Source organism: Poeciliopsis prolifica, unplaced genomic scaffold (genome assembly GCF_027474105.1).
Source record: "Poeciliopsis prolifica strain line A6 unplaced genomic scaffold, Auburn_PproV2 SCAFFOLD008, whole genome shotgun sequence".
In the NCBI taxonomy this organism is placed as follows: Eukaryota; Metazoa; Chordata; class Actinopteri; order Cyprinodontiformes; family Poeciliidae; genus Poeciliopsis; species Poeciliopsis prolifica.
The window spans coordinates 2,445,321-2,459,199 of NW_026562383.1; the positions used below are offsets into that span (position 1 = coordinate 2,445,321).

Here is a 13,879-nt window from a genome sequence, read left to right on the forward strand (position 1 = left end):
TGCAATTATTTCCAGTCGGGGTGAACTGTTTTTCTGTCCTGATGTGATACCTTCACACGCCTAAGACCTCTCCTCTGTTGTCTGAAGCCGTGCCGTGATCTCGCACAATGCTGTGACTTGTTCCTCCAGTCATCCGGCCCGGAGGCTGTAAGTGGACGCATGGTGTGTCTTGTTATCTTGTGGCGCCGCTGAACATTTCACGACAACATACACTCGGTTCGGGGCGGCAAGCAAGTCGGCACAATGGAGACTGGCCAGAAGAGGACTCTGACTTTCCTTACCATTGGATTGATATTCATGCTGAGCGGGATAGAGTACGGTGAGTTTTTTCAAATATCACTGTTGAAACATTCTGCTGGTGGTGCACATCACAGAGAACATGGCGGCTGTTTGAATGTCCGGTGTGCAGTGCTGTGCTAACGACCCTCCACCAACCTTCACACTGCAGCCACAGGCTGAAGGGTTTCATTAGGATTCTGCACAACGTGGCGCATCACGAGCTGCGCTTCCATCACAAATGTAGGCAAAACTTTAAAAAGAAAAAAAACAAGTGTTGGAAAAACACAATCTGACAAGTGCAGTGGTTCCCAGAAATAAGAAACGCAATTAAAATCACACGTGAATAAGCTTGCTGGCATGATAGGTCATTCGCTAACATGCTGCGTTATCATCCTCCTACTGCTTCCCGTCTTCTTATTTGTCTTTTCCGCCAGTAGTAACATCCAATCGTCCATCACGACTCGTGTGCCGTGAAAAAAGTGTTTCCATTGAAACTTTGCGAAATCGATACAGCCGACAAAAACCACCTCATCCCGGCGCCAAAGCATTTAATTGATATATATGTCTGTTTTGAAGCCAAATGTATTTTCAGAATTGCAATTTGTGGACCAGAGATCGCTCCGAACGCAGGCAGCGGGTTGCAGCGCAGGGCATTCTGGGTAAATACGACCAACACAAACGCCAGAGTCTGACGCTGTTGCAGGAGAAATGACTCATGTTGGGTTATTTTATTTCTTAAATGTTTTTTTATTTTTTACCAACCACTGAAATCTGATGCGGATTCCATTTTTGTTTACATTTTGTGAAAAATGCTGTTGTTCTCAGTGTGTTCTTCAGAGGGTTTCATGTCCTTCAGTAGTTATTGATGCAGCGGCGCCATAAGTGAGGAGGTGAGCAGGATTTTCAAACAGTTTGGCTGGTTTGACATGGTGAAGTATGAAAAAAGACCAAGCCTGCTGAAAATGTAACCAATGTTGCTATTTTGATCCCCAGTGGAAGCGATTCTGAAGAACTATCAGGTTTTCTAACTCAGGGTTGTTTAGAGTTAAACACATAAGAACAACGTGCTTTTCAAAGCTCATTAGGTTTTTTTTTTTTTTTTTAGAAACCATGTGTCTTTTTTTTCTTCCATTTTATCTTCCCTGCAACATTTTGGGTTGATTCGCCACATAAAATCCCGACAAAGGATGTAAAAAAGGTGGAGCGGTGTCAGCATTTTTGCACCACTTTGTCTGTAAGAACTCTTCTCTTCCCCTGTTCCTCTGCTGCCGTTCCAGCTGTCATTCTACCCACAATATGGAGGTATCTGCAGATTCTGGAGGCTCCACCTTACTTCCTGGGTCTGGGCCTGTCTGCCTTCAGCCTGAGCGCTCTGATCACGGGTCCTCTTTTTGGAGTCTGGTCAGATCGAAGCAAAACGACCAAATCCATCATCCTGTTCTCCAACCTCTTTGAAATCGCTGGTGAGACGTTTACCTTTTCCTGAATGCTACGTTATGAGATGTTGACATGTTATCTCCTTCCAACAAGAGGTTATGCGACGACCTCCTGTTGAAGCTAAACATACATCCAGAGTTCTAGTTTCTGAGTGAAGAAACTGTCGTTGTAGAGCCTGAACACTAGCATTGTTCTTTTTCATTTGTTCCCAGGTAACTTCATGTATTTTATTGGCTATTCAAAGTGGCTGTTATTATGCAGTCGGCTTGTCGCAGGTAACACACTCACTAATACACACAAACACTCACAGTGGCATGCATGTGAGTCATGGATTACTCACCATCAAGGACATGGTTGAAGTGTGCCAGGTGTTTTGGTGGGAGTAGTCGACACTTTGAGTCTTCAGAGGCAATTTGGTGTGGAATTTGTAGTTAAAACATTTGTTCTGTTATATCCAACTACATCCGCCTTAGAAGGAGAGGAGTCAGAGACCTTAGGTGCCTCTTATCTTTTTTGTGTGCTGGAATTGGATCTTGTACTTCTGAAAACCTGAATGGGTCACCATGAACACACAGAGTGAACTCTGTTTTTACACAAATCAAGTTTGAGTTTGTTAAACTTTTCTATTAGTAGCATTTGATTTAAAAAAAATAGAAGAAGTACATTCTCTTCTTTATGTCATAATGTTATTCCTTCATCAAAGGTGCTGCCTTGATTCTTTAATGCATGTTTGGGAAATCCTCGAATCTCCCCTGGCAACCATCCAGCTGTCCAAAAACGGCTGGGTGGACCTCGTCTTCAAGGGCGAAGCTCCAGTTTGCAAGTTTGCACCTCACAGAGCACCCGTCCTCCATAACCCCCCCGTCCTCCACATCAACTCCTTCAGACTAGCCAGCATCAATTAGCAAACACCTGGTAAAAAGGTGCCTCTGCTCATTATGGGAGCTGCTTCGCTGTGCAACACTTGTAAAAATGTTAAAGAGTTAATAAAGGATGTTATGTTGACTTCCTGAAGGCGGAGCTGCAGTAAAAATGTCAACACAGGAAACAGGAAGTGATCTGTTCAAAAGAGTCCAGATCCTCTAGAGGAAGCAAAGCATCCCTTTAAGCTGAGATGAACAGAAATATGCTGTTTTTCTTTCAGGTGTGGGTGCAGGAGCAGGCTCCTCCATCTTTGGCTTCCTAACCCGGAGCACTCTGCCAGAGGAGCGAGCCGGTATCTTCGCAGCCATCATGGCCTGTCGTCAGGCCGGCCTTCTCATCGGTCAGTTCCTTTCCTCCCTCTCCCACGTCTCCGCACCCTCCTCTGTATTCCGGTGAAACATCAGACACCGGGAAGGATCTTTTGGCTTTGATGTGCGGTTTGATCTGCGAGGAGAAGAGGCCATTCAATAAAATCACCTCGGTGTACGGCTAGTGTCTTGTGCACGTCCTCCGTTCGTCTCGTCTTTAAAGCTCTTCCTCCCGTCTCTCCAGGGCCGGCGTTCAACTTGTTCCTGCGGCTGTGTGATTTCAAACTGGGGCCCTTTGTTGTGAACAAGTACACGTCTCCTGGGGTAACCGCATCCACACAATCAGTAATCTGAGGTTCTCCGAAAGGCTCATGAACACAGAAACGAGCCGTAGAAATAGTCGCTCCGCATTCTGAACTCTTGTGGATCCCCCCGCCTTGTTCTCTCAACAATAGAAATAAAACACTATGCAGCAAAGCTCAGGCTTGTAACAATCCGTGTCTGTCTGTTTCCATCCCACCATGCCTTAATGAAACACCTGTTGCACTGATTCAGCCAAGATGAAATGGAGAGGCCCCTCCTTCACTGCTTGCTTCAATTTTCCACATAATTTGAAGCTGATCTCGCATCTCGATGTTTCAGGCATCTAGGATTTCAAATGTGTGTCTTTTTCAGATCTTCATGTGTCTGCTGTGGGCGCTGCTTCAGTTCGTCGTCCTGGCTGGATACTGGGACGCACCGCCCATCAGCTCGCAGGGGGGAGTCGTCGCGTTGGAAATGAAACAGCAGGAGGAAGAGGAGGCGCCCCTGATGGGGTCAGACGAGGAGGAGGCGCGTACCTACAGAGCCGTCGACTCCGACCAATCGGAGACTTCGTCCGCGTCGCAGAGAGCCCACGAAACCTCAAACCCCTTCAAAAACTTCAGCGTCAGCAACGGTGAGCGAATGGCTGGGCTTGGACTGACTGAGCACTGACTGTCAACTTTCCTCCGGCTATCGGAGGCTTTGTGTAGGAAGAGGTGTCACAGCCGATGCGCAAGTTCTGAATCTGCTTTATTGACTTTTCTTGCAGTCACACAGACATACACACAGGGTTACATTGACTTTCTCTGCTCAGAAGGATTTTGCGCAGCGTATCAAATCAGATTCTCTTGTATTGACAGTACTTCTGTATTTTCTGCTTGTATGGAAAAGCAGAAAATACATATAGATGATGTGAGGCGTCCTACAGCATTAGCCTCACAGTAACGATACATACAAGACAAGCGGTGATTGGCTGTCATTATTGATTATCTGTTGTTGCACTTTGAACCGATGTGTGCGTGCGTGAGTGTGTGTGTATGTGTGCTTGTATGTACTACACACAGAGGACTAGTTTCACATTCACCAACAAAAGCAGGTCACATGTGAAAAGTGAGGACCTGTTTTCTCTGTCTTCATTTTCCTTGTTTATGTTTCACTTCAGCTTTGAAGGACCTAAATGCGTCTTCCATTAATGTGCTTAAGGAATTGAGGAAGGATATTTTTACCCATTACATGATTCATTCCTTGTTTTCTGCTTGCCTTTCACAAGATCTGGCAACGCTGATCAGTGGGCGCCGACTGGACACATTCAGGAACAGCATACTGCAAGAACAGGAACCAGTGCTAGAACTAACTAAGTAGGATGTGGTTTACTTTTACTAGTTGGAAACTACTACCCCAATGTTGAGGTTTCCTCTAAACCAGAGGTCTGTCATCCAAGGAGCCATTTTTCTCTCCTCATATGGGTGACTACTCTGGAAAACATCTCATCGTCAGTCTGAATCTTTGGAGAGAAGTTTAGTGTCATGGTTGTCGCTCAGGGCCTCTACTGCTGATGGAAGTCGGTACGGTGTCCCAGTAAGGACAGATGTAAATGACTGTGTGTGTGTGTGTGTGTGTGTGTTCATGTATGTGTCAAACCCGGTTATCGATCTTCTCACTCTTTGAAGTTGAGGCAGAGAGAAGGCTTGCAGACCTCCTTGTTTATTGACTGGCCTGCTTTGGTTGACTCGTGGATGAAATGGAGACAGAATTGGTAAAGTGACCAGAGTTCCCATCGATTCCTGTTTGTTGTGAAGAGAATCTGCCATACTAGAAACTCCGCTCCGTTTAGCTGTTACAGTGTCTGGTATTCGCTCCCTTGAATTATTGATTCTCCTGGACTATTTTTCCCCTATAACTGTGGAGAACCTTTGAAAATGTGGCAGAGCATACGTTTTCTTTCATTAAGTCCTGTCTCTGTCACGGGCCAAGGAGAAGAAAAATAGCTAAAAATAAAATCACTGTGGTGTTTTATTTTTACTGTTTTACTTTTTGGATTTTGAACTGCTATCATGTTTTTTTAATAGTCTGCTTGTATCTTTTACAGTTGGTTTGGCTTGAACCTGATCAACATTCCTGTGCATTTACAGAAAACTGCAGCATTTTGGTTATTTTCAGAAAACTTCTTTAACAATCATTGATCCAGTGAGAAATGTTACAACGATTATTAAAAGAAGGACTGAATGAAAAAGTTTGAATTTATTGTAGCTGTTCTCTAATACACATTGGGATCATTATAATACATAAATACTGAAAAACATGAACATCTGGCTAAAGAAGATCCATCCATCCATCCGTCCGTCCATCCATCCATCCATCCATCCATCCATCCATCCATCCATCCATCCATCCATCCATCCATCCATCCATCCATCCATCCATCCATCCACATTCATCCATCCGTCCGTCCGTCTGTCCATCCATCCATCCATCTTTATTAATTGTCCATCAGTCTTTTCTTATCTATCTGTGGCTGAAAGGAAGCAATCAGGATCACCACTCTGGATGTCTGACATCCAGAGCTTTCCCATGTCGAAAGCTTCTGACCTTTCGACATGGGAAATGTGTAGGAACCATTCAATCCTCCGAGTATCTTTATTGAGAAAATCTGTAGTCGACATTTGAACCTATTCTGGCTCGTATTTGCACAAAACAGCAGCTGCTTTAAGACAGCATATTTATATACACAGTAAAAGAGCGATTTACAAAAGCTGAACTCCAGTAAACAACAGAGGAGGGAACAAAGACATCTGAACCAGAGCGGACCGCTCGCTGTAATATGGAGGCTTTTCTCCAGCCATCTGATGAGAACATCCAAATTTAGCTGCAGCCCGGCTCGTTTTCCAACCCCGCTACGTCCATACGGGAGCTTCTGTTCCAGGAAAAGATGGGACCGAGACATGGAGATCTATTTATCTCTCATCCTCACAAGAGGAAAACCTCCAATTCACACTTGTCTAAAGCAGAAGAAGTTTGAGTTTTGAGGCTCTGGAGTTTTCGCTCCCTCCCGAACTTTATCTCCGCATCGCGTGCCAGCAGAGAGACTTTTCAGCTGAACTTGTTTGCTGATTTTCTCGTTGATTTTTCTGTCTTCCACACTACAGAGTTTCTGAGAGAAGAAGTGGTTGTTCTCCTTACGGCTCAGTTCATCACTCTATTCAACCAGACAGCGCTGGAGGTGAGGAGCAACCATTTCGATCTATCAGTCAAAGCTTGCAAACATTCTGCTCAGGTTTTTCACTCGGGGCCTGAGCAGGAGCCAATCCTGACTCAAGACACCTAAACAATTTTGTTTTTATCGATTCTTGATCAAATAAACACAAAGTAAAAATCAAGTCACCTTTCCTCAATGTTAGGGTGATTTGGGGTGAACAGAGCTGCAAAGTGTTTTTGCTCTTTTGCAGATATATTATGTGGTGGATTTTTGTTCATCCTGCATCCGAATGTTTCAAATCATAAAAAGCATTTAACAGCTTTTCTTTTTGGTGCATCTCTCAGAACAAAATGAAATTCTCAGAACTACTTGTTCAATATAAAAAAATAAATAAATAACAGCAGTTTCTCATTTCTGTGAGCAAGAGGCAAATTTACGGCCGCGCACAGGATTCTGTACGATTCTCTGCTTTTTCTTATGCCATTTGTTGAATAGTGTTGAAACGATTCGAGAAATGGACCAAAGCGACTGAGAAAAACTGTCAAATTTGTTTGAGAAAAATGTTTGAGAAAAAGCAAGCAGACAAAAAAATCTGTGAGCAGAGAAGCAGCCTGCAGCAGGCACCACAGGCTTCCTGTGTAATTGTTTTTAATTAGCTCAAGGTACCCAAAGTCATTTGTATCCTTTTGGACTCGCATCGATTTCTTACCGAGATCGTGTGCTGATGACGGGACGCTCAGACTGCTGTGTAAAGTCCTCTGGAGCGCATCCTAAAGATTTTCAATAGAGTTCAGGTCGGGGCTCTGCGGAGCCCAATCCATGTGTGAAAATGACACCTTTATGATGCCTGAGTCAGTCGTTCCCACTTTCAGCCCCAGTAAGCCCATTGTCAAACATCCCGCTATGTGAAACCTGGAAGTCAGCTGACTTTAATATCGACACCAAACATTTGAGTCCAAAGCTGACCAATCACAGCAGCAGCTCCAGATCAATGTGTTGCCCACTCGCGATGATAAACCCATCATTTCTTCTTCTAATGTGCTTATCACTCTGAAATACCACACAACCTTATTCCATTGACCAGGGTTCTGTCTTTACTCCACACATAATGAAACCATTTTTTTTTGTTTGCCTCACAGATTAGTGGCTCTCAGGAGGCCAAACTGTTATTTAGTCACAGTACACTGAGTTCTCTTCACACGACACATTAAACTCTACGCTGGACTTCTTTTGATTATATTTAACCAGACCTTTAAATGGTTTCCAAACACACGTACTCCACTCGAGATTCCTGTCAGCTGGGTTTTTCCCTCATAGTGTCTGGTTCCGTCTTTTCTTTTCAGAATCTCATTTGAAACTGAACTTAATCCGATTTCATTTGCAGATTTTCTTTTGTTTTTGCTTGTAGCACCATATGAAACTGAGGGATATCAGAAAAGGTCAAATCATTTTCCCGAACAGCGTCATTGACAGAAGTATTGATGACAAAAGTTGGAAACAGCCAGCTTAGAAACCGGACCTGCACTTTCTCTCTCCTGACGTGTTTGATGTGATCAAATTGCCTGAATTCACCCCACATCATTTATACCAACAGGCCATAAATGGCCTTTTCTCTAACAACAACTACAAAAGTCTAGATGCCAGAGCATTTTATTCGTACATGGTGTCAGTAACGTGATCATGTGGCGCTTTCTCCATGGTCACTGTTGATTAGATGTGTACCTTTTCCATAGCGCCGTACTTGATTATATTTTACCAAACGTACTTTCTAAAAATATGAACGTTAAATTTGCACGAGGACCGGCACCGATGGCTGCCAGTTCTTCCAACTTTCCTTCTGCTATCCATCTCCGTCTTCTTTCCTCGTCAAAGGAAATAACACGTTTCCTTTGTATTCTTGTCTGTTTGTGGAGCCAACAGCGAACGACTCTACGCCCATTTCACAGTGAAATCAACTGAAGTGATGGGAAGCCACTGCTTGTGCCCTTCCGGTGCCATGTGGGGAAAAAGAAATTGTGGCAACAACTTAACTTGTGGGAACGACTTGTCGTAGCCACAAGTAACTAAGTTGTCGAGTTTTGGTTTTTCTCTCTGCCTGGTGACTAAGGAGAGAAAAAAAGACTTGTGGGCACGACTTGTCATCGTGAAGTCATTCCCATTAAATAAATAAGTAGCTCCCATTAGATATTAAGCTGTAACCATGAATTAAACAGGTCGTTTCCACTTGTCATGAAGTCGTGGCCACGAGATATTAAGACGTGGGCATGAATTGATTTATTTTGTCTCCCATTTCACCAGTTGGGTTCTGTAGGTGCGCTTTCTCTGTACAATGATGTTTTGTACTCTTGTCATAACTAATTTCACTTTCACCTTCAAATTCCTGCTGAATCTACCCTGACTGTCTGTCTTTAACTGACCCCTCCCCTCCAGACCATGGTGACCCCTCTGACTCAGCGCTACTTCAGCTTCGGCGAGCTGGGCAACAGCCTGATGTACAGCCTGTGTGGGGTTGAGGTCATCGTGGGCTTCTTCTTCGTGCGCTGGCTGAGCAGCAAGGTTGCGGACCGCGTGGTGCTGGCCGTGGGCCTGGTCATCTGCTGCACCGCCTGTATCTGGTGCCTCGTCTTCCTCTGCAAGCCCCGAGGTGCTGAACTGGCCGTGAAAAGACGCGGACACACCCAACGACTGCACACGCACACTCAGACTCAGGGAGGGACTGTTTCAGAGCCAGGTTGTCTTTGTCTGACCAGTGTCGGTGTGCGGAGCTGGAACTGGGTCACCCGGCAGATGAAATGAATGAGTTCTTTAAATGATATCATTCAGGCTCTGGTGGGCCAGCAGGAGCTCACGCAGGCAGGCGGGCAGGCAGGCCGGATCCTGTGTGCTCGCGTTGGCCTGCGTCTGTTGCAGCTCGTCACGTTTATCGCACTGATTAACAGTGACAGGTGCTGGAGCCGGGTGCAGCCTGGGTACATTTAACAGGATTACAGTAATCTAATTAAAGGGGGTGGGGGAGCTATTTGTTAGAGCGTAGCCTACATTTGTTCTGTATTTGTTTCAGTTCCACTTAAACAAACAATAGCATCAAACTTATGACAGATGGATACCTGGGCAAAAAAAAAAAAAAAGGATTTCCAGACTCGGTCCTTTGAGGGAGCGGCTTAATTTGCAGAACTGCCTTTTCATCGTAAGATTATAGACGTTCAAGTCGAACAGGAACATCCAACCGTTCGAGTGGGCACAGATTCCTACAAACATGTGCATGATGCAAGGCAGCACAGAGCAGAAACGGAGTGGCTGCCAGCTTGGCAGAGGTTTTATTTTGCAGACAAGAGCTCTCTGTGGAGGAGCCAGCCCGTTTATGAAGGAGAACCTAGAAACCAGTGGAGGGAGAGGGAGAAACCGAGATTCACCAGCTGCGTTTCCACCACAGACGTGCCCAGATCTTTGTCTATATCCCGCTAACGTCCACAGAACGCAACTTTGTAATTGCAGCGTTGACATTAAATACGAAGTGGAGTTAAAATCACACGTGAAAAAGTGACGTCATTAAAAAACCCTTCGAGTGACAGATGTAAACGGTTCCTTGAGATAGATTCATAATTTAGCCACGACGCTGGGGCTCATCATCTTTCAGCCATCAGAGGAGACATCGGCATTCAGGCGTTGGCGTGATAAGCACCGCCAGTGATTTTACAGAAGAGCTATGGATTGAAAATGTTTCAATGAGAAACTCGTGATGCGAGGAAAAGTGTTGTAGTTTCATAAAATGCAATTTGGCTGAAAACACAACATTTTCATTAGCCATATAATTACCCAAATTGAAATAACAAAAATAAATTTGCTTTATGAAACACACCAATAAAAAACATAAAATCATTTTTTAAAATAAAAACGTCTTGTATTTGTGAATTTCACAAAACTTAAATGAAAACATTTTGTTTGAATCACAGACGGATTCAACAGACGGATGATCAACAGACGGATGTTACTACTGCCGGAAATGACAAAGAAATGACAGGAAGTAGTGGAAGGATGATGGCACGGCATGCTTTTTAATGACTTATCCGTGTGATTTTAAATGTGTTTCTTACTTAATGAAACTGCATTTGTGTTTTTTCAACGTTAGCGGAATACAGACAACGTTTGCTTTGTGCGCATTTGTAATGAAAACGCAACCAGTCGCTCTACTCAGTCTGTTGACACATAGCTGAAGAACAAAAGCAAATCTATTTGATAAAAACATGAAAGAAGTTTTTACAGAGTTTATAACCATTGATTCTATTTCTCCATATTTCCCGTGCCTTTCAGGTGGATTTGAATGGCAGCTTTCAGTTTTCATCGTGGGAGTTTTCCTGCAGCTGCTCGGGCTTCCGTTCGTGGCTGTGTCTCAGGTGTCGCTCTTCTCCAAAGTCACTGCTGAGAAAACTCAAGGTGTGCTCATGTTATGTTGTCAAGATGTGCAAACAACAGATTGTTGCTGTGCACATAGAAATTGTAAAACAAAAAACAAAAAGTCTCGCAAATATGGAATGTCAAAGCCATATTTTAATATCGACGCAAGTGAAATATAAATGGATCTTTTTGTTTTGCCTCTCTGAAAGGGTTCAGCCAAGGTGTCCGGCGCTCCGTCGGAGGCCTGGCCACCATCTTGGGTCCTTTGTGGGCCGGAGGATTGACCAATAACTTGTACGTGATGTTGGGCATGATGCTGGCTCTGCTCGTCATGATCACAGTGAGTAGAGCTGGAGCCTTTCACTGACTGGTGAAAACGTTGTTAAAGGGTTAATAGCAGAGCCATGTTGTGATGAGGTTCAGAAGGAGCCGGCGTTTTTAAAGAGCCGGCGTCCCAATTTTATGCTGTTAACTTAAAACGTCAAATTTCTTTGAAGTCGTATTTGATGTATACAGCATTTTCATGACATATCTCAGCTTGTTTTGTGCACAGTGCATAAAATGTTTGGTATTAAAATGTATTCAAGATTATCATCTTCAATTCTGCAGTTAACAGCAGATTTCTTCAGACGCCTTGTAGATTTAGCTTTAAACCTCAAGAGCTGCTGTCCTTCAACCCTAACCCTATCAACAAGTCATTGGGTTCTATAGTCTGCCATTCATTTGATTTCGGTGAAGTGGAGAAGAGATATTTCTGAGAGTTGCAGGACAGCGGGTCGTGAGGACTGGACTTTGGTACCACAGCTGCTGTAGGGTGATGCCAAGGAAAGCAATTAATGTTAAAATCTAATCCTGTCCAGGCGTGGGTGGGTCGGTGGGCATAATCTTAGTCTCAGCTTCAGATCATGGTTTCTAAGCAGCGCAGTGACAATGTTTTCACTGAGCTGCAGGGTGTCAGGTTCTGTTCTTAGATTATGGCCTGTAGACCAAACATGGTCTCTTGGGGAAACCTGGTTTTTGTGGTCACCGCATTGTCTGCTTCTCCTCCAGACCTTAAATCCTTTTCTTTTTTTTTTTGTCAGTGTTTAAACTTAAACATCCCATTCATTGGGCCTTTAACCGGCCTGCTGTGATTAATAGCTAATTGCCTCGATCAATAGCACTTTGTCTACGTGGGGATAATGGTGCGACCCAACGAGTTAAACAGCAGCTACCGTTAGGTTGTTTTTTTTTCTTTCTTCATTTTAAAGCAAAATCTTTTGCTCAGCGTGTCATAAATAGCCCACGCACTGTTACTCAAAGGCCTCTGTTCTCTGCAGCCACATGCCGCTATATGTGTCTACAGGTTATGACGGTCCTGTCCTACGAGCGGCTGGCCGAGCCGAGGGTGGTGCGGTGTGCCCAGAGCGCTGACAGCGGAGGGTAGGGGGGAGAGGAGCGGGCCGAGACAGACCGGGACTGACCGGGACGGACCAGGACGCGGGCGACGCCCTCCACTTCAGAGAGAATAAATCCAAGTTTCCTGAAGAGGAAAGCGTCTGAGCGCGGAATGAAGATGATCAAAAAGCTTTGCACACCAGCCTGCATTAGGATGAACCACATTATTCATATTACTACCAGTTAATTAATGACATTTTTACACAAGGGGGCACCATTGCTCTCACGTTGAGTACTTACAGACATAATTGTAGATGAAAGCTATTATTTTTAAGGAGAACTATTTATACTCCCATGTATAAGTGGGAAAAAAAGGCTTTTTTTTCTTTTGTGTGTTTTTTTTTCCCTTTCCTGTGCGACTTGTGTATCAGAAATGTGATTCATTCTTACCCCTGTGAAGAGGAAAGCTCTCTGAAAATGAAACGGCTGACACAATGAGTGCAGAAAGTGGAGTTGTCAACATCTTAGCGGCTTCGTGTCAAGAAAGCTGACAGGAGAAGAGGGTCAAAGACAGTGATTCTTCACCGATTTATTGGTACCTTTCTTTTTTTTCTCTAAAAAGAGGGAAAAAAAGCGAGACACACACACCCACACACACACACACACACACACACACACACACACACACACACACACACACACACACACACACACACACACACCCACACACACACACACACACAAGACTTGGATGTAATTACACCACACTGTTATCTGAATTCCTTTCTGTTCGGCTTGCAAAAATGAGACTCTCGTGAAGTTTAAAAAAACCCCAAAACAAACAAAAAAAAAACTCAATACAATAAAAAAATACTTGCTAAATTGCCAATTCTGTTCTTTTAACTAAAGGGAGCAAATTAAATTTTAATAACATACATTCATAATTTACAATTTGACAAGGTGTGAGTAGTGTGCAGTCAGCTGTTCTTTCCTGTGTTCTCCTCTAGGATGTGCTGCGCTACACATCAGCAGGCGAGGGAGGAATGCTGTAAGCAACATCAAGGCATTGTCGATTCTCTTTGTAGAAACGAGTGTTGGTTCGGCTGGTCTCTGTGTTTTTGCATAATTGCAGATAAGGCTCAGTAACCTTTCCAGTTTTCCTCGCTCAGCATGTGATATTTGGCTTCCTTTTTCTTTTTTTTTTTGGGGCCTGAAATGGAAATTCTAATCTCTGGGACTCAAGGACATAATATATATAAGTACTTTTATGCCCTGATCAGCGTATTGAGGTGCTTGACATTTTAAGGGAGATAGCAGAGAGCACAGATTCGGGTCAGGCTGGAATTTGACTCACTTTGAACAGCAGCTCTGTCTTCCAGGACGCGTCTCTCCTTTCCACTAACCAAAACAGTCGGTTTACGGTGAACCTGCATTTTAATCTGCGGGGATTTATTTTTCATTTGGATATTTATGGCTAAAAAAATAAATAAATGAACCAAAAGCACAGCCAGATAGCATTTAGAAACAAATAAAGAAAGCTGCTTTCCTCACTCTGCTCTGACAGAAGCTTAAGGTGCTCAACAAACCTGCTGAGTGACTCGCATCTCTGCCGTCTTCTCGTTCGCCGTTTCGCCATCATTTTGCGAACACTTGAGAAAGC

General features: G+C 43.9%; 1 protein-coding gene across 1 annotated transcript; it reads left to right on the forward strand.

Moving 5' to 3' along the window:
- Positions 1 to 13,047, forward strand: mfsd8l2 (major facilitator superfamily domain containing 8-like 2). The gene is made up of 11 exons (XM_055033377.1): positions 1 to 319; positions 1,557 to 1,742; positions 1,929 to 1,991; positions 2,861 to 2,980; positions 3,193 to 3,272; positions 3,624 to 3,885; positions 6,398 to 6,471; positions 8,878 to 9,091; positions 10,759 to 10,881; positions 11,052 to 11,182; positions 12,188 to 13,047. The coding sequence occupies exons 1-11, from the start codon at positions 244 to 246 to the stop codon at positions 12,266 to 12,268; spliced, it is 1,410 nt and encodes a 469-aa protein (XP_054889352.1). The 5' UTR covers positions 1 to 243; the 3' UTR covers positions 12,269 to 13,047.
- Positions 13,048 to 13,879: the final 832 nt, after the last annotated feature.